The sequence below is a fragment of the Chenopodium quinoa genome, unplaced genomic scaffold, assembly GCF_001683475.1.
Source record: "Chenopodium quinoa cultivar QQ74 unplaced genomic scaffold, ASM168347v1, whole genome shotgun sequence".
Lineage (NCBI taxonomy): Eukaryota > Viridiplantae > Streptophyta > Magnoliopsida > Caryophyllales > Amaranthaceae > Chenopodium > Chenopodium quinoa.
This window is the reverse complement of record NW_018745533.1, coordinates 2,145,930-2,170,443: the sequence shown is the minus strand read 5'-3', so window position 1 is coordinate 2,170,443 and position 24,514 is coordinate 2,145,930. Positions and strand designations below refer to the sequence as shown.

The 24,514-nt window shown below is 34.7% G+C and overlaps 3 protein-coding genes across 3 annotated transcripts; all 3 read right to left on the bottom strand.

The window, feature by feature from the left end:
* Positions 1–8,884: 8,884 nt before the first annotated feature.
* On the bottom strand, positions 8,885–10,699 carry LOC110715901. Its single transcript, XM_021894522.1, has one exon. It carries the CDS (start codon positions 10,697–10,699, stop codon positions 8,885–8,887), a length of 1,815 nt encoding a protein of 604 aa, XP_021750214.1.
* Positions 10,700–14,127: 3,428 nt separating this feature from the next.
* LOC110715751 (putative invertase inhibitor) lies at positions 14,128–15,230 on the bottom strand. The gene has a single exon (XM_021894359.1). It carries the CDS (start codon positions 14,811–14,813, stop codon positions 14,268–14,270), a length of 546 nt encoding a protein of 181 aa, XP_021750051.1. The 5' UTR covers positions 14,814–15,230; the 3' UTR covers positions 14,128–14,267.
* A 3,384-nt stretch (positions 15,231–18,614) lies between these two features.
* Positions 18,615–19,055, bottom strand: LOC110715900 (putative invertase inhibitor). The gene has a single exon (XM_021894521.1). The coding sequence runs from the start codon at positions 19,053–19,055 to the stop codon at positions 18,615–18,617; it is 441 nt and encodes a 146-aa protein (XP_021750213.1).
* Positions 19,056–24,514: the final 5,459 nt, after the last annotated feature.

The window sequence follows — 24,514 nt, the reverse complement described above, 5'->3', positions numbered from 1 at the left end:
ATTTTATCTTATATAAACTTATCAAAATTTATTATGAAGTAGAATTCATTTTATTTGTAAATTGAGTTCGATAAATTAAGCTTGCACAATCCCTTTTGCCTTATCAGACCGTATATAAACTTATTTTTTCTTTTTCCCGAACTTATTTGAAACCCCACCCAAATAAGTCAAAAGGTGAAGAACTTTTCTTAATTTAACTTCGGAGTAGGGATTTTCTTACTCTTTCACCCTTAAACTCTTAAAAAATTTTGTCTGTTAACCGGGGTTGAGTTACTTATTTAAAGTCCACATGTACTGTTCTAAATATAATCTATGTGTTTATTTGGAGATGTGTCTATGCATACAAGACATGTCCATTTCCAAATATTGAAGACGTGAGGTGCTCTTTTTTAAAAAAGTTTTGTTTGGGGGGAAGGAAATTGGAATCGGGGGGAATTAACATTTATGGATTGATTTAAGGCGTGCTTAGACGAGGGGTAATAAAAATCAAACCAAGGAAAATGAAGACGAGTATAATCTAGACTCAGTGGTAGTAGTTGAGGAAGGCAAATTATAAGATGCACCATAGTGCATATAGTTCTATGTGAACCACCAATTAAAATATTATCTTTATTCTCTTTCCTTTTCTGCTTTCCTAATTTTTGATTTTTCTCTCTTTTATTTTCTCTCTCCTCTATTTTTCTCTCTTTTTATTTTTCTTTCTATTGAATTCGTTCATCATCCTTTTAATTGAATTCTTTCATATTGTTAATCACCATAGAGTGAATTTCTTCATTACAATAGATTAAATTCAAATTTTGTTTTCTTCAACCTTCGATTTGAAGCTTTGTTAATGGAGTTTTACAATGAAGTGAAGCTAAAAATGGTGTCGTCGTCAAATAGAAGGTGGTTAAGACGATGGTGAGATTATTTTTCATGAGATTTCATTATCTAAATCACCATGGCTAGGTTTGAGTTTTGAAATATGTAGCTTTTATATTCTTTTGATTTTTTAGTGATAATTGTGCATTTTGTTATGAACAGTTCTGTATTTGATTATACTTTAGTATTTTGAAGATTTTAAGTTAAAAATGTGAACGTATGATACGTTTTCTGTAAACACATAACATGTATTTTTGGAATTTCGAACATCTTTATTATAATTTTGAACATACGATAAATTACTTATGAGCTTATTTTTGTTTTAAATCTATGTATTTTTAATTTTATTAAAATATTTGTCATTCTCTACTTTATAATTTATAAATTTGAACATTTGGCATTCTGAGCAGTGTCTTCAAGTGTAGAAGTTTTTAAAGGGTGTTCAGTGGTTTGTGGTTGGGGTTCAGAAGTTTTTGTAGGGGGTTCAGAGGTTCATCTAGGGTGTTCAGTGGTTTATGGTTGGGGTTCATAAGTTTAGGTTTTTGTAGGGTGTTTACTAGTTTATGATTGGGGTTCAAAGGTTTTTGTAAGGGTTCAGTGGTTTGTGGTTGGTGTTTAGAAGTTTTGTAGGGGATTCAGATATTTTTGTACGATGTTTAGTGGTTTGTGGTTGGGGTTCATAAGTTTTTGGGGGTTCAGAGGTTTTTGAAGGGTGTTCAGCGGTTTGTGATTGTGGTTCAAAAGTTTTTGTAGGGGGTTCAGAGGTTTGTGAAGGGTGTTCAGTGGTTTATGATTGGAGTTCAAATGTTTAGTAAGGTTTCAGATTAGAAGTTTTTGAAGGGTGTTTAGTGGTTTGTGGTTGGTGTTCAGAAGTTTTGTAAGGAGTTTAGAGATTTGTTGACTCGAATGAACAATACAAGAGGGGGGGTGAATTGTATTGTGGAGGAACTAGGGTAATTTTTGCGGAATTCTCAAAGAAACTTAAACAAAAAATTTAAAGTGCAAGAGATATTTTACGTGGAAAACTTCTTGGCCCTAATCAAGAAGAAAAACCACGACCACAAGGGATTTTAAACTCAACTCTTAATAATAATAGGGCAAACAACCTATTACAAATTAAGACTCTAAACTCAAGTTCCTCAATGAACTTAAGTTCCCCCTCAACTGATCCCTCAATCAGTTAAGCTCTCGAATCTGTCTCTTTCTCCTTGCTTCACTCAAAGCAATTACACACTCTAGAGTTTACCCAAACTCTACCCCAATACAACTCAAGATAAAACTTCTAAGATGCTAAGTACAAAGACACTCAAGGATTTAAGTGGATTTTTGACTCTTTTAGAAAAGCTAAGAATTGTAATGCTCAAGTGTGCTTTTCAAAACAAAAAACTAATCCTATTTATACAGAAGGAAAGCAGTTGAAACTTTTACGTTTGCCTTAACTCCCACTACACCACAACTTCCATTAATTTAGGAAGTGTAGTTCGTGGATGCTTGGGCAGCAAGCTGAAGCATATACAAGGAAGTAGTTTACTGCTCCCTTAATTTTCTCAACCTCCTTGACCAAGTAAAAGATCCGTTTTTTTAAAAGAGTTTTTACCAAGTCAGATTTTCCAAGATAATAGGATAAAATCAAAACAGAATATCCTTTGATAAATAAGATATTTTTGACTAAAAAGATAATTTTCCGAAATAGTATTAAAACCAGTTAAAGTATGGAAAATAAAATCTTTTATGAAATTAAATCCACTTAAATCCTATCAATTAACAATGTACTTTAGCAAAAATACAAGAAGCCTAAAAGATATACAATAGAATCCTTGAAATACTGTGAAGCTTCGACTCTGGAGCTTCAGTTCCTCACTCAAGGAACTTGGCTTCTGATTGTCTTCTATACTTATCCACAGCTCTTCCTTAGACCTTGTTCCATGCTCCATTCTGACTCTAGAACCTTGTTGCATATAAGAACCTGTCAAGTACATCAAAGCTAATAGACAAAAATTAAAGCTCCTATGGGTTTGCTTAGGTTCCTTGAGTCATCATCAAAACTTAAGATCAACAATATTCCCCCTTTTTGATGAATGACAAACCTAAGCAAACTCACAAAATAAAATTTAAAAGACAATCAGAAAAAGAGAAAACTTTAAAACGAAAATGAACTAGCAAAAATTAAACAAGGAACTGAATGAAAGTTATAGTTATACCTTCTAAGGAAAATGGATGGAGAGCTTGTCAACAATTGAGTTTGCCTTTCTTTTCCCCCTTTTGGCGTTCATCAAAATTAATGCACACAAAGATACATATCTAAACACAGCACCATGATAATGGTTTGTGTCCAAAGCAAAGAACAAAGCACATACAGGAAGAAATAGTATGCAAATAGTCATAAAGCAAACAAGCATCATCCATAAAAACAAACTGACGTTCCTCCATAACATCAAAAACAAAAGAAAATACCTTGTTTTAAGTGTTTACAGACCAAAAGAAGCAAAATGAAACAAGTTCAAGTCAGATCAAGTGCAAGAAAATAAAGTTTTAGAGCTAAGACAGAAAGAAAACATCAAGCTTTAGGGACAAAGGACTGGGTCTCTTCTTCAACATCATTCTCTGGCACCTCCTCAATGACCAAGTCCTCTAATTTCTTCAACAAGTCAGCCTGCCCTTTGGAAAGAGTTGATGTGTTCTGGTGCATTGCTGAGGTGAGCTCTGTGGAAGCTTTCACCAAGTCTGACACTACCTTCTCAAGAGCTTCAATCCTTTGAATTAACCCTGGTTGAGTATCAACTAGCTTTTGCACTGTCTCCTTGAGAGCCTTAAGTTCCAAGTTGGAACTCACTGTGCTGAAACCAGCAAAACCTGAACCTGTAGGAAATGTTTTTTTCAACAGAAGCTTGAAGGATGCCCTGTTCCCCCTGAGAACCAGTTTTCTCTTCAAGGATCCCTTGATCCCCTGGTGCACTGTTTCTCTCTTCACTCAGATCAACCACTGCAGCAGACTCAGCCTTGTCCTTCCCTCTTGGCCTTATAGCCAACCTAGTACTCTTTCTCTTCCCAGGGCTTTGAGTACCCTTTTGGTTTGACGGCACAATCACCTCTTTCCTTTCCTGTTCACCTTCTTTCTCATTGTCCTCTTCCTCCAACCATTTATCCAACTCTTCGTCCTCCTTTTTCTTCAAACTACTCTCATCCTGTTTAGGCTTAGAAAGGGATTTTGAGAGAAATTGAATAGTTCCCTCAACAACAGTTAGGTTTCGGGCTTCAAGTGTTTTGGGTTGGACATAATGGTTGGTTTTAAGCTTAAGGGATTCATAGTTAGTCATGGAAATTCCACAACATTCAAGAAGAGTAATTATCAAATTTGCATACCCAACCTTTAAATGATTGGCAAGACAATGAGTGAGGTGCTGGATCATCAAGGATGGAAAATTTATCTGTATTTTGTTTTCAAGGCAATACATAAGCACGACATCAAGGTGATTAGCCTCATGTCTATGCTGGGTTCTCGGAATGATAGCTAGGTGAACAAAGATAAACAACTGCTTTTGAATAGGTGAAAACAGATTATGATTGGTTCGGACTTTGGATGCTTTACCCCAATTGAATCAACAATTTTTTCAATAGGAACACCCTCAACGCTTAATTTAGTTTCATCCTTAAAATACTCATCAAATCCCTCATTAGGGGTTCCAAACACAGCAGCTAAATCATCAGCATCAAAACTAATTTTCTTGTTTTTAACTTTGCTAACACAAACACCATTTATATTCTTAAAATTCGCACAAAATTCCTTTAAAGGTGCATGCGCAATCACATTGTCATAACATTCACTAAACAACTTAATCCAATTTTGTGCTTCAAGAATATCAAGAAGTTCAGAGTACTTACTCGATTCGCACCACTTTAGATTTATACAAAACCCAGGAATGAAACGTTCAGAGCTGGCTTCAAGCCTTTTGACAGCAGCGGTCTTCGACTTTTCCCCTTGAATTGGTTCACCCAGTTCCTCATATTCCAATTCTTCTTTAACCTCTATCTTCCTTTTTTTCGAATCACTGCGAGCCATGGGTTTATTTTGGGGGTTTTCAGCAACGGTTTTGACTGAAGTTTCAGTCTCTATTTCCATGGGTGATTCCTTTTGAGGAGAGTTTTGAATTTTGGGTGAGATTTCCATGGGAATTGGAGAGGTGTCACTAAATATGAGTGTGTATTTTACGGAGTGAGGTGGGGAGGAACAGTGGTTAGGGTTAGGCTTCATTTTATAGTGGTGGAATTTAGAGGGGTGAATTTGGTCGGTGAAATGGTGTAGAAGGTTAATTAAATGGGGTAGGTGTTGATTGATGAAGAATGGCACAGAACTTTTCACTTGGTCAGATTTTAATGTGATTTGACATGAAGGGTTTAAGTTAATTGAAGATTATTTTTGGTCAGGAACTTTGAATTGAATGCAAAAGGTCACGGGTATTTAATCAACGATTTCGAGGAATGAATTTGAACTTCAAAAGATAAGCAATGGAGGATAATTCAAAATAAAAGATAAGATTTTAAGAGATAAAATTAATCAACTGATTAGTTAATTAATTCTCAAAAAGATAGAACAGAATCTTATAGATTATTTCGGAGGAACTAGGAAAAAGTCAACATAGTTTGTTATATCACAGACATGCCTAACTGCAATTTGATTTCTTCACATACAGCCACAATCCCATATGCAATGCCATACATTCTAATGCTTAGGACTATGTTTTCACATATACATATTGTGTAAGATACATATAATGCATGCATGATTGACTTATACCTTGGGGGAACTTGAGGTCTTCTTAACTCAATTGTATCATACCAAGTTCCATGCGCATCTTTTCAAATTTGTCCCTGCTCAAAGGCTTAGTAAGAATGTCAACAATTTGATTTTCAGTTTTGCAAAAATCTAACTTAATTAAGCCTTTTTCCACATTATCCTTAAGGAAATGATGCCTTATGTGAATATGTTTCACACGAGAATGATGAACTGGATCTTTTGAAATGCATATGGCACTAGTATTATCACAATAGATAGGAATGCAGTTAAATTTCATACCATAATCTCTTAGTTGTTGTTTTATCCAAAGTACCTGAGAACAGCAGGCAGCAGCTGCCACATATTCAGCTTCAGCAGTTGACAAGGCCACTGTGTTCTGTTTCTTGGATCCCCAAGAAACTAGGCAAGGCCCGAGAAACTGAATCATTCCCGAAGTACTCTTCCTATTCACCAAGTCTCCTGCATAATCAGCATCTGCAAAACCTTTTAAATCAAGAGTATCACTTCTAGGATAGAAGAGACAAAGATGGTCAGTTCCTTTGAGATATTGGAGGATCCTTTTTACTGCTGTAAGGTGTGACTCCTTAGGATTAGATTGAAACCTTGCACATAATCCAACACTAAAAGCAATATCAGGTCTGCTAGTAGTTAAGTATAAAAGGGATTCAATCATACCTCTGTATTTGGTTTGATCTACACTAGTTCCTTGTAGATCTTCATCTAACCTTGTGCCTGTTCCCATTGGTGTATGGTTGATCTTTGCTTGGTCAAGGTTATATTTCTTCAGAAGTTCCTTGACATACTTTTGTTGGTGAATTGCAATACCTCTTCCGTTTGTTTGATTTGTAGTCCAAGAAAGAAGTTGAGTTCCCCCATCATGCTCATCTCAATTTCACCACTCATTAGCTCAGCAAAGTACTTGCACAAGTTTTCGTTAGTTGCTCCAAAAATAATATCATCAACATATATTTGAACAACTAGTAAGTCAGTTCCTTCAGATTTTAAAAACAAAGTTTTATCTACTTTACTTCTTTTAAAATCATTTTGAAGAAGGAACTTAGAGAGTCTCTCATACCAAGCTCTAGGTGCTTGTTTCAACCCATAAAGAGATTTATCAAGATTAAAGACATGATTAGGAAATTGGGGATTTTCAAAACCAGGAGGTTGTTCCACGAACACCTCTTCTTCAAGAAAACCATTTAAGAAAGCACACTTAACATCCATTTAATATAGTTTGAAACCCATAAAAGAGGCAAAAGCAATTAAGATTCTAATAGCTTCTAATCTAGCAACATGAGCAAAAGTTTCTTCAAAGTCAATACCTTCTTGCTGATTATAGCCCTTCACAACAAGTCTTGCTTTGTTTCTCACAATTATTCCATATTCATCCAGCTTGTTCCTGAATACCCACTTGAGCTCTATAACCTTTTTGTGTTTAGGTTTCTCTTCAAGATGCCAGACCTTGTTCCTCTCGAACTCATTGAGTTCATCTTGCATGGCAATTATCCAGTCAACATCCTTTAGTGCTTCATCATGATTTCTTGGCTCAATAATGGATAGGAAGGCTTGAAAGGCACATAAGTTCCTCATCTGTGATCTGGTCTGAGTTCCTCTACCAATATCACTTATAATAAGGTATGTTGGATGAGAGCCTTGATATCTGAATGGCTTTGGTTGAAATTCTCTGGCAGGAACTCATATTTGAGGCACTTCTTCTTCAGTTTCTACTCTATTTTCCTCGTTGCCAGATTCTCCATGATCTTGTTCCTGCGGGTTTTCTTGATTAGGAACTTCAACATTTTCTTGATGTTCTTGCTCAGGTTCCTCTCTTACTTCCTTGGTTTACTTGGAGGTTTCTTCATCTTCTTCCCTGTCTCTAATCATACCAATTTCATAATCATTATTGTCTTGTTCCTGCACATTCATAAACATATTAGATTCATCAAATATCACATGAATGCTTTCTTCTGCACACAATGTATTTTTATTGTAAACTCTGTAAGCTTTGCTATTTGATGCATAGCCAAGGAACACAGCTTCATCACTTCTTTCATCAAATTTTCCTATGTTCCTTTTCCCATTATTATGAACAAAACACCTGCATCCAAAAGCTCGAAAGTGAGAAATATTGGGTTTCCTGCCCTTAAACATTTCATAAGGAGTCTTATTGATGATTGATCTCATCATAACTCTGTTAATAATATAACATGCAGTATTAATAGCTTCAGCCCAGAAGTTCCTTGGAAGACCACTTTCTATGAGCATAGTTCTTGCCATGTCTTCTAGAGTCCTGTTCTTCCTTTCAACAACTCTGTTCTGTTGAGGAGTTCTTAGGGCTGAAAAGTTATGATCCATGCCATTTTCTTTGCAGAAGTCATCGAATCTTGAATGCTCAAACTCGGTTCCATGATCTGATCGAATGTGGATAATTTGATTTCCACTTGACTTTTGTACTCTCTTGGCAAAGGACACAAATTCATCAAAAGTTTCATCTTTGCTAGACAGAAAAATCACCCAAGTAAATCTAGAAAAATCATCAATAATAACTAAAACATATTTCTTTCCACTTCTACTTTGAACACGCATGGGACCACACAAATCCATATGAATTAGCTCCAATGGCTTTGTGGTGCTGACCATGTTTTTGCTTTTAAAAGAAGACCTGACTTGCTTGCCTCTCACACATGCATCACAGATATGTTGTATGAGGAACTTGACTGAGGGAAGCCCTGTAACCAAGTTCCTTGCTCTAATTTTATCCATGAGTGAGAAGCTAGCATGTCCAAAACGTTTATTCCATAATAAGGGATCATCATTAATGGCACTCAAGCAGGCAAGGTTGTTCCTTGGAACGGAATTTAGATCCACAATGTATGTGTTCCCTTTTCTAGTTCCTTCAAGAACAACCCTTCCTGTTTTATCATTTATGATGTTGCATGAATCAGAGGTAAAACTTACAGAATTTCCTTTATCACAAAATTGTGATATGCTCAGCAAATTGTGCATCAAACCCTCGACCAAAAGTACATTTTCTATTGAATGAGAACTGGACCTTCCTACTTTTCCTTTAGCAATTACTTCACCCTTTTTGTTGTCTCCAAAGGTCACAGTTCCTCCTGGATAGGCCTCTAGTGAGAGAAACTTTGATTTATCTCCTGTCATATGCTTTGAACAACCACTGTCGAGGTACCACGTGTTGTTCCCCCTCACTAGGACCTGCAAAAGAACTTATTGGTTTGATTCAGGAACCCAGGTTTCCTTGGATTCCTTAAACGTTGAAGCAATATCAGATTTCTTTACCCAAACTTGCCTAACATTCTTTCTAACAGACTGTTCCTTCTTGTTACACGTGGCAACAAGATGACCAATTTTACCACAGAAGGTACATACTTTATAAATAGGCAGGTCTACATATTTTTTCTTGCCCTTATGCTTAGAACGAATGAATCCTAGACCTTCAGTTCTTTTGGTTTGAGAATTCTCAATCCACTTAGGAATTCCAAACTGACTAATGCTTCTTTCTCTTCGAAGCTCAAGTTCCTTCTCCAGTTTTACCTTTTCAATTCTTAACTTGTCAAGATCATATTTTAATTTTTCAAAATCCTCATTAAATTTAGGCAAAGATTCAGAGGAGGAACTTGGAGACACTTCAGCATTAGCAAGTTTGTATTGAGTCAGTTCTTCATTAACCATGATATTCTCAAACTTGAGTTTCTCATTTATTTCTTTTAAGAGAAGATTTTTGTCAAAAAGTTCAAAAAATCTACTTTGAACATCAGTTTGTTGATTCTCAATCCACGTACTGTGTTCCTTGCAGACTTTGAGAGCTCTTTGACATTCACCTAGACGAATACTAGTGTGAGTCCAGTCATCTTCCAATTCAAACACCAAATCAATGAGAGCATCTTTAGTATAAGTTTTAAGCACATTAGGATCAAGGAATACCTCTTTAGCAAGCTCATCGTTGTAAGCCTTTTCATCACGTTTGGCCATCAGACAGAGATGAGCTGTTTCTTCTTCAGGTTGTTTCTCTTCATCCTCACTTTCAGAATCTCCCCAGGCAGCAATCATAGCCTTCCTAATGTCTGTTTTATTGAAAGGAGTTTTGTTGTAGTTGTTCTTAACTTGTTCCTTTGCCTTCCCTTTCCCTTTCTCTGTATCCCAAAGTGGACACTCACGAATAAAGTGTTCTAGAGATCCACATTTGTGACAACCAGAGTCAGCTTTTGAAGTAGAGGGTTTCTTGGTGAAGTTCCTTGACTTGTTGTTTCGGTTAAACATTCTTTTGAACCTTCTCACCAGCATAGCAGCCTCTTCTTCATCAACTTCGGAGTCTTCTTGATCTCCAGCTTTGAGAGCCAAGCCTTTTCCTCGGTTTCCTTCACTGTTGCTTGTTCCTAGGTGCAGCTCATGAGTTATGAGGGAACCAGCAAGTTGCTCAATATTGAACTTTGTGAAGTCCTTTGTTTCTTGTAAGGCTGTTACCTTGGCTCTCCATCTCTCATCTTGAGGGAGGCTTCTTAGAACTTTTCTGACCTGCTCATCAATAGGGATTTGCTTTCCAAGAGAAACAAGCTCATTAGTAAATCTAGTTAACATTTCCTGAATTGATTCTTTTGGTTGCATTTCAAACCGTTCATATTTTGACATAAGCAAGTCAATTTTAGAGTGTTTCACTTCGTTAGTTCCTTCATGAGTAACTTGAAGTAAATCCCAAATTTCTTTAGCATTTTTACAACCCATAACACGGTTGTGTTCATTGGGTCCAAGACCACAGTGAAGTAATTTAACAGCAAGTGCATTAATTTCCATTTTCTCAAAATCTTCCTTATCAAATTCAGACATGGGTTTAGGTACTACCTCATTTTCACCAGTAGTTTTGGTAATTTCGAAATCATCAACTTCGATCACTCTCCAAACCTGGTAGTTGTCGGCTTTGATAAAAATCTCCATCCTGTTCTTCCAATAGGTGTAGAATTTTTCGTTGAACATAGGAGGACGCTGCATAGAGTAACCTTCTTCCAGTTTCTCGTGATTGTTCATCTTGATTCCAGGAACTTAACTCGTCAGGGTTTCCTGATTTCTTCGAGGAACCAGCTCTGATACCAATTGTTGACTCGAATGAATAATACAAGAGGGGGGGTGAATTGTATTGTGGAGGAACTAGGGTAATTTTTGCGGAATTCTCAAAGAAACTTAAACAAAAACTTTAAAGTGCAAGAGAGATTTTACGTAGAAAACTTCTTGGCCCTAATCAAGAAGAAAAACCACGACCACAAGGGATTTTAAACTCAACTCTTAACAATAATAGGGCAAACAACCTATTACAAATTAAGACTCTAAACTCAAGTTCCTCAATGAACTTAAGTTCCCCCTCAACTGATCCCTCAATCAGTTAAGCTGTCGAATCTGTCTCTTTCTCCTTGCTTCACTCAAAGCAATTACACACTCTAGAGTTTACCCAAACTCTACCCCAATACAACTCAAGATAAAACTTCTAAGATGCTAAGTACAAAGACACTCAAGGACTTAAGTGGATTTTTGACTCTTTTAGAAAAGCTAAGAATTGTAATGTTCAAGTGTGCTTTTCAAAACAAAAAACTAATCCTATTTATACAGAAGGAAAACAGTTGAAACTTTTACGTTTGCCTTAACTCCCACTACACCACAACTTCCATTAATTTAGGAAGTGTAGTTCATGGATGCTTGGGCAGCAAGCTGAAGCATATACAAGGAAGTGGTTTACTGCTCCCTTAATTTTCTCAACCTCCTTGACCAAGTAAAAGATCCGTTTTTTTTAAAAGAGTTTTTACCAAGTCAGATTTTCCAAGATAATAGGATAAAATCAAAACAGAATATCCTTTGATAAATAAGATATTTTTGACTAAAAAAATAATTTTCCGAAATAGTATTAAAACCAGTTAAAGTATGGAAAATAAAATCTTTTATGAAATTAAACCACTTAAATCCTATCAATTAACAATGTACTTTAGCAAAAATACAAGAAGCCTAAAAGATATACAATAGACTCCTTGAAATACTGTGAAGCTTTGACTCTGGAGCTTTAGTTCCTCACTCAAGGAACTTGGCTTCTGATTGTCTTCTATACTTATCCACAGCTCTTCCTTAGACCTTGTTCCATGCTCCATTCTGACTCTAGAACCTCGTTGCATATAAGAACCTGTCAAGTACATCAAAGCTAATAGACAAAAATTAAAGCTCCCATGGGTTTGCTTAGGTTCCTTGAGTCATCATCAAAACTTAAGATCAACAAGATTTTTGTATGGTGTTCAGTGGTTTGTGGTTGGGGTTCAGAAGTTTTTGGTGGTTCAGAGGTTTTTGAAGAGTGTTCAGTGGTTTGTGATTGGGGTTCAGAAGTTTTTGTAGGGGGTTCAGAGGTTTTTGAAGGGTGTTCAATGTTTTATGGATCGAGTTCAAAAGTTTTTGTAGGGGGTTCAGAGGTTTTTGTAGGGTGTTCAGTGGTTTGTGGTTGTGGTTCAGAAGTTTTTGAGGGGGTTGAGAGGTTTTTGTAGGGTGTTCAGTAGTTTATGGTTTGGGCTCAAAGGTTTTTGTAGGGGTTTAGGAATTTTTGAAAGGTGTTCAGTGGTTTGTGGTTAGGGTTCAAAATTTTTTGTAGGGGTTCAGAGGCTTTGTAGGGTATTCAGTGGTTTGTAATTGGCGTTCATAAGTTTTTAACAATTGGTTTTTTCTTAGATACATCATCGAATTTTTTTTTTTTTTTGGTGTTCTGATGTTGAACATTTGACTAATTGTACAATTTAAAAACAAATTGCAAACTTAAACAATAAATTACTTACACATCTTTATCCTATTCGGTAGGAGCAGATAATTTTGATTTTCAACAAAAAAAAAATTTAAAAAGTCAAAAAGATAATTATATAGTAGAATATAGTTTCAATTTTACAATTTGTTGAATTATATTAGCAAATTTATTTAACATAAATATAGGAAAATCAAAAAAGTTAAGTATTGTTTATTTTTTTGAAGGTGTTTTCGTATGTTTTTTGTCTTTTGTCATGGTAGATTGCAATTTTTAGAGAAAGAAAAATGGTGAGAGGGGAGAGAAAATACAAAAGAATTCATTGAGGAAGGTTTTTAATTTATGAGAGGAGAGAATTTTTTTTTTTTTTTTTTTAAAGAAGGAGAGAGAAATTTTTTAAAATGAAATAAAAATAGATATGACATTTTTTTTTTTGAACTTAAATAGATTTGCCAGTTGGAGAGAGGAGGAACTATTATTAAAAAAAATAAAAATAAAAAAATAAAAAATACTTCGTGGGCTTCTTTTGTTTGGGCTTCTTGTGTCAGGTGTGAATTGGGCAAGGTGCACCTATTTCTAGGTACACCATGGTGCACATAATACTAATTAGTTGAGGAACTTTCACTTGGGCTAGGTGCAAAAGTTTCAATGATTTTAGTGGGCTTAAACTTGTTTACATAATAGCTGGGTGATGGCCCAGAATAGACAGCACAATAATATAATGCAAGAGTTAATGTCTATTAGTGCTACGGCCTTATGGGTGTGTTTGGTTTGATGTAAATATATTTATTATCAAAAAAGGGAAAGAAATATTGCATCTATTACTATTGCATCTATTATAAAATAGAGGTAGTGTACAAAAAATAGTCATACAGTCTATTATTAAGTTATACAATATTGTTTTTAGAACACTATGCGTAAGAAACCATGCAAATAGAAATAGAAATTTACGAGATAGAGAGAGTACAATGTTTAAGCACATGAATATAAATTGATTAATAGATAGACTCAAGGATTTACTACACTGGATAATTAATTTTCACTATATCCCTTTTGTTAGGTGTATGTTTCATACTTTGCTTCATGTGAGTACCAAACATAATCTCCTAGACACATTGATGTTTGAAACACCAATTAATTAAGTAATCATCAAGAGTACTAAACTCAAAGGAAACTAGACAAAAACATGAAAAATCATGCCCTTAAATTAGTTAATTACTTTTATTATACTTCACTCTTTTCCACACTTTTCAAAAGATGCAGCCCCTCAAAATTAATGTTTTCCTCAAGAAAACTATTTTATCTTATAAAACAAACAATTATTCTCCATCCATAACAAAGCCTTATCGAATTTATCACTAACACTTGATACCATGATATATTCTGAAAAAGGTTAGTTATGTATATTGACAAATTTTTTAACATAACGTTAAACTGCATAAGGTTCCGGAGCACTAAGGGCATATTCTGTTCAGCTTAATATCAGTTAAGTTTAATTCATTTTAGCTTCAATCAGTTCAGTTCCTAATTTCCTTCTCTCATAAACAATTCATGTAAGCTATATTCAGCTTAGTTACGCCCCAATTCAGTTTAATTTAGTTGCTTTCAATAAATCAGAACAGGCCCTAATTCTAAATTGATTATGACTAGATATTTCCATCGAAAAAATTAGTATAGGAGAAACAATAGAAAAGAGTTACCGAGTACAACAAATTAAATGTGATCCTTTAATATACAAGTATATTTTTTATTTAAACTCTTTCAAGAATTTGAATGATCTAATAAGTTAGTATCTAAAACAAACCCTTTCCACAAAAACCAATATCCATATTAATTTTCAGAAGAATGTAAAATGTTCATAATAGAGAGTGCAACAGCAGACAACTGAAAAATACGATTATTTTCTTGTGTCAAAGGAGACACACCAACTTCTTCAAACCCATCTTCACAAGTTGTTGAAGCTTCCATCACGGAGCTCACCTTCACGTTAGCATCCACAAATCGTTGTGCTCGAAAATCCGATACCACCTCACTTAACGTAGAGAGTGCATCCGAGTAAAGTTCCAAGCAATCCTTCAATACACCCTTGTATCTTTTACTAACCTTTTTGTCCTGCAATAGTTGCTTAATCGAACATCGAGTGTCCGTAACGTTGTGTTTGATCAATGTGATGGAGATTAGGCCTAGACGGGTCGTGTTAGCACAATGGCTAGCGGGGGCAGATTGGAGGGCGTATACACAAAATTTGTAGTTGATGTTTGGGTCGTTTTTCGACGAGTTTTTGCATGTTTGGTTGATTAGATTGCTCGCTTTGATAGCATTGAAGAAGAGGACAAGGGTGAAGAAGAGAATGTAGGGAGAATTCATGGTTTTCATTCAATTACAATGTGTTTTTTTTTTTGTTAGTTATATGATTATTATTATTATTGATTTTGTTACGTTTAAGTGTATTAGAAGGGTGTTATAAGAACAATTGGCCCTTTTTGGTTTGTTGCTTAATTGTTTTGGTGGCGTGATAAATGCGCCTCTATTGAAGTTAGGAAGCCCACATTATTGAATTGGTTGTACAAGTGTACGATTATTATGGGGCATGAGCATGATTACAAAATAAATTCATTAAGAGGAACGGTTTATGATTGAAACTGATAAGACTAATCTGTATTTGGTTATCGGAATTGAATCATACAATAAATATATGATAAGTATAGCTAGATTAGGTTGGTGTTTTTATGAATTTAAACTAATTAAATAAATAAAACTTCAGAGCCAAATCAGTAAAAATAACGGATTACACAGTATAACGGGGTTACTGGTTTTGTCAGGGTTACTTGTATTTTTTTTTCAAGAGTTACTTGTATTTTTTTTTTCAGGGGTTACTTGTATTTTTTGTTTCAGAGGTTACTTGTATGGATTATTTATTCAGGGGTTATTTGTATTTTTTTTTTTCGGGGTTACTTGTATGGATTACTTATTTAGGGGTTACTTGTATTTTTTTTTCAGGGGTTACTTGTATGAATTATTTATTCAGGGGTTACTTATATTTTTTTTTTCAGATGTTACTTGTATTTTTTTTTTTCAGAGGTTACTTGTATGGATTACTTATTCAGGGGTTACTTGTATTTTTTTTTTAGGGGTTACTTGTATTTTTTTTTTTCAGGGATTACTTGTATGGATTACTTATTCAGGGGTTACTTGTATTTTTTTTTCAAGAGTTACTTGTATTTTTTTTTTCAAGGGTTACTTGTATTTTTTTTTTTTCAAGATTTAGTTGTATTTTTTTCAGGAGTTACTTGTATGGGTTAATTCAAGGGTTACTTGTATGAGTTATTTATTCAAGGGTTTCTTGAATGAGTTAATTATTCAGGGGTTACTTATATGAGTTACTTCAAAGGTTACTTGTAAGAATTACTTATTCAACGGTTACTTGTAAGCCACATACCAAACCAGTAACACCCTACAAGTAACCCTTGAGCAAAACTAGTAACACTCCACAAGCAATCCCTAACCAAACCAGTAACACCCTACAAGTAACTTTTGAGCAAAACTAGTAACACCCTACAAGTAACCCCTAACCAAACTAGTAACACCCTACAAGTAACCCTTGACCAAAATCAGTAACACCCTACAAGTAACCTGACCAAACCAATAACACCCTCACCAAACCAGTAACACCCTACAAGTAACCCCTGACCAAACCAGTAACATCCTACATGTAACCCCTGACCAAACCATTAACACCATCACCAAACCAGTAACCCCTGACCAAACCAGTAACATCCTACATGTAACCCCTGACCAAACCAGTAACACCTACAAGTACCCATAACCAAACTAGTAACACCCTACAATTTTTGACGTAGAATGTTTGATCTAAGATTCCACGAAGAAAACGAGCTCACATTTCTTTGGTTCTCATCAATTTCATTACTTCAAATGTTGTTGATGATTTTAAGGATAATTAATCACAATTTTTCACAACAATTTAACACCCAATTTCTACAATTTCGGGCTTTAATTGCAGCAATTTGGCAAAGAGGAGAGAAAAAAATGGGTGGAGTAGATATATGGTTGTTGGTAATGTGTGGTTTGGCTTGAAAAAGAAGCTAAGAAAAGAGGAGAGAGAAAATGGGTATAGTAGAGATATGGTTGTTGGTAATGTGTGGTTTGGCTTGAAAAAGAAGCTAAGAAAAGAGGAGAGAGAAAATGGGTATAGTAGAGATATGGTTGTTGGTGATGTATGGTTTGGAGAAGAAGAGATAGAAGAGTTGTGGTATTTTTGTAAAAATAATAATAATTGTGGTTGGCCACACCGTGTGGCCAGCCACATACAAAAATTTGTGATAAAACTTACCCAATATTAATAAAATTTGATAAATTCATTCAAAATCAAGCATTAAGGGTTTGTTCTCATTGACTGAACTCAGCTGAATTGAACTGAGCTGAGCTGAACTGAACTGAACCGAACTAAACTGAACCGAACTGAAATGAATATTTTATAAGAGAAGGAAATTAGGAGCTGAAATGAATTGAATTTCAACGTATGAGAACAGACCCTAAGTTAACGAATGAGACTATTAGTCTATTAGGGGTCATTTGGTTGGGGTATTCATCAAAGGGAATGGGAATCAACTGCCCTGATTTCCTTTGTTGTTGTTTGTTAGACACTTTTTTTTCATTCCCTTTACCCTCTCCATTACCCCAAATCCTTCTAACATGATTCCCCACCCCACCAGGCTTTTCCATTCCCTTTCCTTAGCCACACCTCCACCACCACACCCACACTAGCCACCACCCTTTTACCATACCCCCACCACCCAACTACCACCCAGTCGCACCCTCCACCTCCACCGCCATTGCCACCCCTTCCCCGACCATCGCCACCCACCGATAAACCCTCCCCTCCCCTAAAAACCTCCCCCCACCGCATAAATAACCCATTTATTTAACTTTCTAGCCACCACCCGACCATCCCACCGCCTAGCCACCACCCAGCTACCCTCGCCGCAACTCATCTTCCTCTCGTCACCTTTCTTCGCCGCCCAAAATCCCTCCCCTCCCATCCCCTCCCCCCGAAAACTTCCCCTACCTCGAAAAACCCTAGAAATCTCGATCTCCTCCCTGTAAAAAACCGTCGGCCACCCTCGAAACCCTAGCCGGCGGTTTGTATAGGGAGAAGGAGGGCGGTTTTTACAGGGAGGATGAGGGAATTTTTAGGGTTTTTTTTCGAGGGCAGGGGAGGGTGGGGCTTTTGGCGGCGATGGGTGGGGAGGGGCGGCGAGTGTGACTAGGTGGTGGCTGGAAATAACAAGAAATGAGTTGTTTATGTGGTGGTGGTCTGGTGGCTCCATTCCTTTTATTTTGTTGTAAAACAAACAATATACTATATGGAATGGTTTTTATTCCATTCTCTTTGAATCTTTGTTCATTCAATTCCATTTATCCCGTACAAACCAAACGGCCCCTTAGAGTATAAGTTCAAGCAATTAGCTAACTCGGCTTTAGTGCTCAAACTCACCATAAGGCCGTATTTCTATATTTCATTCCACTCTTCTATTTTGTTGTAGCCTTGTTGCAATCCCATAGGGCCGTATTCTCTTTCACGGCCCAGATTAAAAGCCCAATTACAATACTACTGCTACACTTTTTTTTTGTTGACGTGGTATCCAATAATTCGAGAGTTGAACAATTCAAATCAAATTTCACGCCTAAAAATCAAAAACAAAGTCCTACAAAAAAAGAAAGTCATCATCATACTCATCAATTATCATCATCCTTTGGATTACTTTACAATTATGGTTTCCCTTCTACCTCCTCCTAACCTTACTGTCTTTCGAGTCGAGTCCTAAGAAATATATCGATATTATGTAGGTCAATTTTGATACAATTTTTTTATAAGATCTGTTTTTCCAAGTGTAACAAATTACGTACAACATAACAAGGAAAAAATTGTACTTGGAGTATCAAAGATAAGATTATAATGTAAATCACTTTCAATTAGCAAGCCAATTGATTGAATTACAGTAAAATTATATATAGGTTGCATGAATAATATACCATAGTAATTTACTAATTCTACAATACAAGATCATTTATAACCCAAACAATACATATTTGGTTAAATATATATTGTTAAATTAAAATAAAAAATAAAAAAATTATACATGTAAAAATAAAAAATTAAAGCATACTCATAATACTAAGAGCTATAGCAGACAATTGAAAGGTATCATTGTTTTGCTTAGTCAAAGGAGAAATAACACCAACATTTCCAAAACCATCTTCACAAGTTGTAGAAGCATCCATAACCGAGCTTATTTTCACATTAGCACCATTAAATCTTCTTGCTCTATAATCCCTAGCCGATTCCCTTAACGTTGGGACCGAATTCGAGTAAACTTCCAAGCAATCTTTCAACCCTAATTTCGTAGAATTATCCACCTTGTTGCTCTCTAGTAACGTTTGTATCGAAAAAGTTGTACGTGTAACGTTATGTCTAACAAGATTGATGGATATTAGCCCTAGACGGGTTAGGTTAGCGTAGAGACTCGAGGGGGCGGTCCTAAAGGCTTTGGTGCAAAAGGTGTAGTTTATGTTAGGGTCATTGGTTGATGAATTCATGCATGTTTGGTTGATTAGGTACGTGGACTCGGCCGTGGTGGTGGTGGTGGTGAGGAGGAGGAGGAAAAGAGGGAGAAGAGTTGAAGAAATGGAGGAAGGAATAAAAATCATGGTTGTTGTTTTGAGGTAGGGACTTTTGTGTGTGTTAGAGATAGTGTGGTATAGATGATTTTGTTAGTAGTGGAAGAAAAAAGGGTGAAACTAACTTTTTGTACGTTGGAAATAAAGAGTGTTAGAGTCGTTGAGAAAACAGAAAAAGGAATATCACAGTCTATATATTATACTATTGTTGCAATTAATTCATCTTGCTTTATTTTAAGCAAAAACATGAAGTTTAGTCTAACGACACTAACGTACACTTAGATTATTAATTATGTTTGGGTTGATTGTTTATGGAATTTTAAAGAATTGATCCTTCTGTTCTTATAATTATTTTTTTATTACGGAATTCCCTTGTGACATTTTTAATAAGGATAACAAAATGAGTCCGAAAATTAAATTGATTTAGACATGCTTATTGTGATTGCATAGTGTTCAATGGTTTTTTTTATTATTCATCATTACTCGTTATCATTATCACTTAATAACTTCACTCAATAACTTAATGGTGTAACTGACTACGTATAAGAATTTATAAAAGTCAAAAGATAAAGAAATTTAAACAAAAATTATTGTGTGGCGACATTGATTTATAAGAGTAATCTTCATTTATATGTAAAGTAATCTCATTTTTTTTCAGAGTAACCCACATAAGTGACTCAAATGCATTATACGAGTGAAATCAAGTAATTTAGAAATAAGTAACCCCATTTGTTCATTCGAGTAACTCTTAATATTTTGTTTTGAAAATGAAAGAATAATTACACTTAATTAAGAAAATAACCCTTTTTTCTCATCTAAGTAACCTACATATGTCAAAGTAACCACATTTGCTCATCACCGTAACCATCGTATTACGGAGTACTTAATTAATTGTCTTATGCGTAATTATGTGAAATGGCCACACCATAAGCCACATATAAGACTTTGTGTACTCGGTATTATTTAATAATATCCAAAAACCTTTGATAAAATGTCGTTTGCATCCCTATCCTGAAAACACAAAAGGATCAACACAATCATATTTTTCTCAAATCTTTTTGTTTTGGTAGCTTTACTAGCTGGATGACTCTTTTTCCTTGTGGTATTTGGCAGAAGATGCACCCTTTAGAAAATGGTGAGCTCTTATGGCTTTTGTAAATTTCAATATTCATCCTAACTTATAAAGAAACATTGGAGGACCCTACCTCATATTGGTAGGTAGTCCATTAATACCAAAGCCCATATAAGTACATATAAATGACATAATCCAATGACGAAATAAGGTTGGTCCATGTAATGAGAACTATTATAAGATTATTGCATATGTAACCCACAATTTTTGGGGGGTTTTCTAGTCAATTAGAATTCATGCTTGAATGATGAGGCCACCATTTTCCAAACCATTGTTTGGTTTACATGAGAACATCTCATGTTTGGTTGATAGTCAAGAACTTGTAAAATTTCAAAATTAGGATGTATCCATGTTGATGTTATTGCATGATATATATTTTTGCCAAAAAAGTTGAGATATTAGTTGTTGGAGAATAGCGAAGTTAGATTGTTAATGGAGTGGCTCCATTATTTTTTAAAAGTGGATAGATTTAAGGGTTTGAGTTTTGGTACAATTAGGTTAATATTAACTAACTTTTATATAGATGTTGGGAGGTAGGAGGGAAACATAAATTCTCGTGTTTTTGGAAGATTATTTGGCCTATAATTTTAAGTCCCCCTAGTTTTTTTTCTTTCTTGTGTACATGAAACATATATTCAAATTAGCATCTCTCATGAGCAAAATTCCGACCAATTATTTGATGATGTATAGTATCAATTAACAAAACTAAAACCACTTACATAATTGTAATATATCATTACTCAATATGTCACTAGACGAAGGTAAACTTAGATTAGTTTAATAAGTGATAGCAGATACATTTTGACATAAAGACATTACCAATAAAATTGATATAAAAAATTAAAATGTTGGTTGATTAGTTGATCTATCTCACAAAAAGAAATTTAATTGATTTAACACGCGACAACGGATTAATTTATTTAACACGCGACAACAGATTAATCGTGACATAAAACGTTACGAAAAAAGGCGGTGGAGTAATAATTGGATTGATTCATTGATCCTATCTCTAGAAAAATATAAAGTTTAATTGATTTAGCGCATGATAGCAGATAAATCGTGACATTAAACGTCACAAAAAAAAAAAGTTGGTAATAATTGGATTTATTCCTTAATCTATCTGCTAAATAGTAAGTTTAATTAATTTAACACGCGATAGCAAATAATTCATGTCATAAAACGTTACGAAAAAGGTGGTAGAGAAATAATTGGATTGAGGGCCTGTTCACATTTACTGAAATGAGCTGAACTGAATTGAACTGATTGGAGCTGAACTGAACTGAACTGAACTGATTAGAGCTGAACTGAACTGAACTGAAATTAAGTAAATATGAACAGATTCATTGATCTATCTCTACAAAATACTTTGTAGTAGTGTTTAATTAATTTAACACACAACAACAGATAAATCGTGACATAAAACGTAACGAAAAAAAAGTGGTAGAGAAATAATTGTCTATCTCTAGAAAAAAAGTAAAGTTTACTTGATTTAACATGCGACAACGTCATATTTTTCTTGACATAAAATGTTGCGAAATGGATTGATTTGTTGATCTATGTATCACTAGAAAAAAGTAAGGTTTAATTTATTTAACACGCGAAAGCAGATAAATCGTGACATAAAGTGATAAAACATTACAAAAAAAGGTGGTAGAGAGAAAATTTGATTGATTCGTTAGTCTCTATGTAGAAAAAAGTAAAGTTTAATTGAGTTAGAACACAACAACAGATAAATCGTGACATAAAGTGATTAAACGTTACGAAAAAATGGTAAATAAATAATTAGATTGATTCGTTGATCTGTAGCTTAAAAAAACAAAGGCTAAAGTTTAATTGATTAACACGTGATAGCAGATAAATCGTTACCAAAAAGGGTGGCAGAGAAAAGATTGAATTGATTTGTTCATTTATCTTTAGAAAAAAGTAAAGATTAATTGATTTATTACGCAAGAGCAGATAAATTGCGACATAAAACTTTACAAAAAATAGCTATTAGCTAGAGAAATAATTTGATTGATTCATTCGTTTATCTATCTCTAGAAAAAAAATATAAGTTTAATTGATTTAACACTCCGCAACTGTTGCACCCAAAAATCAGAATTTTGACTTTTGTATGACCTTCTTGACTTTGACTGAATATAAAAGGTTTTAGAGTCAATAAAAGGTCTTTAGGCTAGCTAGACTAATACAAACATAAAAGGAAATGGGCCGATATCACATAAAGGTCTAATACATTGAGGTCGGGTTAGGGGGCTAATGGATATAATTTTAATTTTTGAAGAAATGTTGGCGCCAAGAAGCATAACCGTACAACGGTTATGGGAATCATCCATAACCACTTCATTTCGTCTATAAATAGAAGTGCAAGTATCAAAGCTAAGAAAGATATCAACAAATCAATCAACAACAAGCATTTAATTTCTTTTAAGCTTTCTTCTTAGCTTTCGTAGTTCCCCTTGCCTTAGTAGCTAAGTTTATCACGTAGCATGTTTTGAAGATCGTTTGTCTTTTCCCAACTGTATGATCATTGGGATAATCTCTCCTTCAACTTGTACAATTGTAGACCTAACTCTATCCTTTAATTAATGGAGTGCATTTGTATCTTTCGTTATGTGTAAATTAATCGTTTCTTTGAGCAATCTAATTTGTATGTTTCAATTCTTTTGGGAAAGCTTCCTTATTATTTTGTTCTTACATTAGTAAGTCTTTGAAACCGATAACTCGAGGGGCAACCCCTTAATACTCTAGAATAAAATATACTATCTAACTTGTTGGTAAAGAGCAATATTTACCTCAATAGCAGCAAATAAGTTGTGATATAAAACGTTACAAAAAAGGTGGTGGCGAAATAATTGGATTTATTCGTTGATCTATCTCTAGAAAAAAGTAAAGTTGAATTTATGTAATACGCAAAAGCAGGTAAATCGTGACATAGAACTTTATGAAAAAGTGGTAGAGAAATGAATCAAATAATTGGATTGATTAGTTGATTTATTCCTAAAAAAAGAGTAAAGTTTATTTGATTTAACATGCGATTGCAGATAAATTATGACATAAAACGTTACAAAAAAAAAGTAGCAGAGAAATGATCGAATTGGTTAGTTCATGTATCTCTAGAAAAAAAGTAAATTTTAATTGATTTAACACGCAATAGCAGATAAATTGTGACATAAAACGTCACGTAAAAAAAGGTTATAGCTAGAGAAATTATTGGACTGATTTGTAGATCTATCTCTAATCTTAAAAAAAAAAAGTTTAATTGATTTAACACGCGATAGCAGATAAATTGTGACATAAAACGTCACTAAAAAAAGGTGGTAGAGAAATAATTATTCCTTCCAATTGCAAGTTTTGTTCAAAGGTTAATAATTCTTTTATTTAATTAGAAACTTATTGGAGAGTGAAACCTATTCTATCTCTTGTCCAGTTTGAGTTGTTTATCCCAATTGTACTACATCTCTATGAAACATTTAATATTTTGCCTAAAACATTATCTTATCCTCATATGTGTGCGGGGTGAAACTCTTGCCCCCAACAATGGGATTTCTTATGAAACGACACATTTTTACTACTTCAAAACTCTTATGTATTGTGTTTTACGTATTAATGACAATGTGTTAGATTCCAAGCCTCTTCCATGTATGAGATACCCTTTTAATGCTTTCCTAGAGTTAACTTTATAATTTCTAGGCCTTAGATCCCGTTATTGTGTTATTGTCATCTCAGTGCTCACTAGAGATTCCATGCATGAACAGATGAACTATTTAAAGCTCTTTAAAGGGTGAATGATTCAATGAAATCTTAAGCCTTCTACTGAGTGTTGCTTTGCTATTATACTTGTTTGTTGTTATACCTTTATACTTTTTTAGATATTGTGCTTTACTTGCATAATAGCTCTTCTCCCTACTAACTTGATGCACTAAGAATTCGTGGTTCGGATTCGCTTGTGTTTGCTTTGAAGTATTGGCCCCCAAGCCCCCAACCGCTCGCACTTCGTCGCCTAATCGATGTGAGTGCTTTTGAGATTTTAATTGCTCACTACATCGCTTGTGTTGCTTCGTGATCACAAACCTCATTTTCGCATTAAGGCTTGCACTATTGCCATCAAAAGACTAGAGCGCGCCGCACATTCTGGTGCTCAAAATCCCGAACTATGACACAATATCTTTTGCAATAGTCCATAACTTTTTTTTCTTTTGTATAGCATTATTAGTTTTATACACTTGGGGGTAATATATTAAGGGGG

What these genes read in the sequence shown, in the direction of transcription:
- LOC110715901 (XM_021894522.1), bottom strand. Translation starts at nt 10,699, where the DNA reads ATGAACAATCACGAGAAACTGGAAGAAGGTTACTCTATGCAGCGTCCT.
- LOC110715751 (XM_021894359.1), bottom strand. Translation starts at nt 14,813, where the DNA reads ATGAAAACCATGAATTCTCCCTACATTCTCTTCTTCACCCTTGTCCTC.
- LOC110715900 (XM_021894521.1), bottom strand. Translation starts at nt 19,055, where the DNA reads ATGAATTCATCAACCAATGACCCTAACATAAACTACACCTTTTGCACC.